The sequence below is a fragment of the Octopus bimaculoides genome, chromosome 1 (assembly GCF_001194135.2).
Source record: "Octopus bimaculoides isolate UCB-OBI-ISO-001 chromosome 1, ASM119413v2, whole genome shotgun sequence".
Lineage (NCBI taxonomy): Eukaryota > Metazoa > Mollusca > Cephalopoda > Octopoda > Octopodidae > Octopus > Octopus bimaculoides.
The window spans coordinates 137149579-137153280 of NC_068981.1; the positions used below are offsets into that span (position 1 = coordinate 137149579).

At 43.7% G+C, this 3702-nt stretch overlaps 1 protein-coding gene across 1 annotated transcript in view; it reads left to right on the plus strand.

Moving 5' to 3' along the window:
• The window catches only part of LOC106867204 (ribosomal RNA small subunit methyltransferase NEP1), a 10075-nt gene extending 6387 nt beyond the window's left edge, over window positions 1-3688 (plus strand). The window contains exon 5 of the mRNA XM_014912011.2: window positions 1171-3688. Within this exon, the coding sequence (XP_014767497.1) occupies window positions 1171-1356 (186 nt within the window). The 3' untranslated portion in view covers window positions 1357-3688. The remainder of the gene's footprint in view (window positions 1-1170) is intronic.
• Window positions 3689-3702: the final 14 nt, after the last annotated feature.

Below are 3702 nucleotides of genomic sequence, written 5' to 3' on the forward strand. Positions count from 1 at the left end.
GGGTGGCACATAAAAGACACCATTTTGAGCGTGGCCGTTTTCGTGCGGGTGACACGTAAAAGCACCCACTACACTCTCTGAGTGGTTGGCGTTAGGAAGGGCATCCAGCTGTAGAAACTCTGCCAAATCAGACTGGAGCCTGGTGTTGCCATCCGGTTTCACCAGTCCTCAGTCAAATCGTCCAACCCATGCTAGCATGGAAAGCGGACGTTAAACGATGATGATGATGAGGCATTGGCCAGAATTAGTTTCATTAAGCGTCAGGCATTGTGCTGTCATTAAGTAGGGTTTGAGATTTTTATGTACTCTGAACCATACAGTTTGGAAATGCATACCAAGTTTTGGGGAATGTGATAAGCTGGTGATCATTATTATTGTTTAATATCCATTTTTCCATATATGTATGAGTCAAATGGAATTTGTTGAAGGAGGTTTTCTACAGCTGGATGCCCCTCCTGTCACCAACCTTTCCCCATGACCAAGCATGTTTCTCATGGAAGACTGGAAATGAACATCACTTGTATGGTGGTGATACTTGTTTACAATCATCATGTGATGTCAAGATAAGGGTGCACACACATACATACATGACTGGCTTCTTCCAGTTTCCATCTACCAAGTTTACTGACAAGGCCTTGGTCAACTTGGAGCTGTAGTAGGAGACACTTGCCCAAGGTGCCATGCAGAGGGACTGAACCCAAAACCATATGGATGGGAAACAAACTTCTTAATCACACAATCACGCTTGCACCTATTAATAATTAATTCTAAATGTCTACAGACATAAAAAAACAAGTCTTGTGACTTCAGTGGTTTTGAGAGGTTATCAGTTGTCATCTTGGAATTACTGCCCTCCTAGAAGGGCCACATGTCTTACATATATATTCTGTTGTTAGCATTGATTTTGCGGTGGATACCTTTCTAATGACAAACGTTTTACAGTGTGTACTAGGATAGAAATTTTGTTGTGGCACCCGCTCTGTAAGGGTAGAGTCCTTTCAATTCTGTGTTATCTCGGTTCATTCACCATGACTACTGTGTGGGCGTTAAATGATGATGATCTATTCGAAAATTACTAATAACTGAAAGTTGTGAAATATTAGAATTGTCTTTTTCTCTTTTTCCATTATCTGATTCTTAAAAAAAAAACAAATGAATTTATTTTTACAGGTTATAAAGAATCCTATAAATGACCATTTGCCTGTAGGATGTACAAAGCTGACCATGTCATACAGTGCTCCATTATGCAAAGATGTGAAGACATTAGTGCCAGAAAAGGATCCCATTGTGTTCGTGATAGGTGCAATGGCTCACGGGAGTGTAAGTTCATGTCACTGCAATTTCATTTTTTGTTAATTTCATCGTCATCATCATTTAATGCCTGTTCTCCATGCTGCCATGTGTTGGACAGCTGGACTGGAGCTGGCAAACCAGACGGCTACACCAGGCCTTGGTCGTCTGTTTTGGCGTGGTTTCTATGGCTGAATGCCCTTCCTAATGCCAACCACTTTCTGGAGTGTAACTGGGTGTTCTACATGTGGCGCTGGCACGGATGCTTTCTTAAGTGGCGCCTAATTTTCAAAGATACAAGTCATTGTAGAAGTCAGCATAACTCTGTGATTAAGATTTCTTTGCAGCCATATGGTTTCTGGTTCAGTTCTATTATGTGGCACCTTGGGCAAGTGTCTTTCACTATACCACTAAGCTGGCCAAAGCTTTGTGAGTGAATTTGGTAAATGGAGACTGGAAGACCATCCAATGGAGCAGAAGTGTATAGAAAATTGTTGATTACCTCAGTCCTGTGACATAGCTAGTGTATGTGCCACTCAGACTGACTGAGTTTGCTTATACAGCAAACCTGAAAGTGCCACCCCAATAGAAGCATCATTTGAAAGTGGGCTGTCTCAACCTCGGAGCTTCCACCCCAGCTGTGTTACTGTGTATGGCCAAGTATTTTGAGATCGCACCTTATCACTGCATTCTAGTTTTCTCCTGGCACAAACATTCTCTATAGTGAGCCCAAGCACTCACATCATCCATTCCCATCATATAACCATATGACATTTGTCAGTGATGGCGTGAGCCAGCAAAGTGTTATCTATCTGCTCATCATCATCATTTAATATCCATTTTCTATGCTGGCATGGGTTGGACAGTCTGACTGGCAAACCAGAGGGCTACACCAGGACCCGGTCTGTTTTCCATACTGGCCAACTGGAGAGTTACGCCAGGCTACAATTGTCTCTTTTGGCATGTTTCCTTTGATTGGATGCCCTTCCTAACACCAACCACATTTCAGGCTGTACTGGCTGCTTTATGTGTGACACCAGCACAGGTGATTTTTACGTGATACAATCGTATTATTGAAATTTCATATGTATGAGATAATTCATAATTAACTCAAAACAATCATCATCGTTGTTTAATGTCCACTTTCCATGCTGGCATGGGTTGGATAGTTTGACTGAGGGCTGGCAACCCAGAAGGCTGCTCCAGGCTCCAATCCAATCTGGATGCCCTTCCTAACACCAACCACTCCAAGAATGTAGTGGGTGCTTTTTGCATGCCACCGGCACAAGGGCCACTCAGGTGGTACTGGCATCAACCATGGTTGAATGATGCTTTTTACGGGCCACTAGCACAGGGTCAGTCAGCCGGCACTGGCATCAACCACACTAGAATGGTGCTTTTTATGTGCCACCAGCACGGGAGCCAGTCAGGCAGTACTGGCATTGACCATGCTGGAATGGTGCTTTTTACGTGCCACTGGCACTGATGCCAATCACTTGCCTCAACAGGTCTTTGCAAGCGTAGTTTATTGTCTAATGATTGAAGGGTACTCTTAAATGGACTGGTTATGCTGCACTGGCATAGGCCACGGTTACAGTCTCACTTGGCTTGCTGGATCTTCTCAAGCACTGCATATCTCCAAAGGTCTCGGTCACTTGCCATCGACTCAGTGAGGCCCAATGTTCGAAGGTTGTGCTAGAATAATCTGAATGCTGAAGGGTTGATTGTTTATTATTTAGTGTCAAAATTATTGCTGCGCGGTTACTGGCATACTTCCACTGCAACTCAGTGGAACCATATCAGTGACCAAATCACATTTGATGCAACAAAAATTTCAATACCAAATAATAAAGGATAGGTTGAAGTCAAGTCTTTGTATTTTGAATGGCTATTATATAAAAAGCACCCAGTACATTGTAAAGTGGCTGGCATTAGAAAGGGCATCCAGCCATAGAAACCAAGCCATAACAGATAATTGGAGCCTGGTGCATCTCACCAGCTGGCCAGCTCCTATCTAACCTTCTCACTCATACCTGCATGGAGAACAGAGGTTAAATGAGGATGATGTGTCTACCATATTGTAATTGATTTTATATTACAACCAGTATGCTCCGATGGATGTGTAATGTCAATGTGAATACCCGTCAGAGTGTAAGTATCTTGAGAGAAAAGCTGAACATTAGAAGCATCAGTTGTGGCGTGCAAGAGAGACGATTGCGCTGGTATGGACATGTGGTGAGAATGGAGGAGGATAGCTGCGTGAAAAAGTGCCACACCCTAACAGTTGAGGGAACCCGTGGAAGAGGTAGGCCCAGGAAGACCTGGGCTGAGGTGGTGAGGCAAGACCTTCGTACATTGGGCCTCACCGAGGCGATGACTACGGACCGAGACCTTTGGAAATGGGCTGTGCAT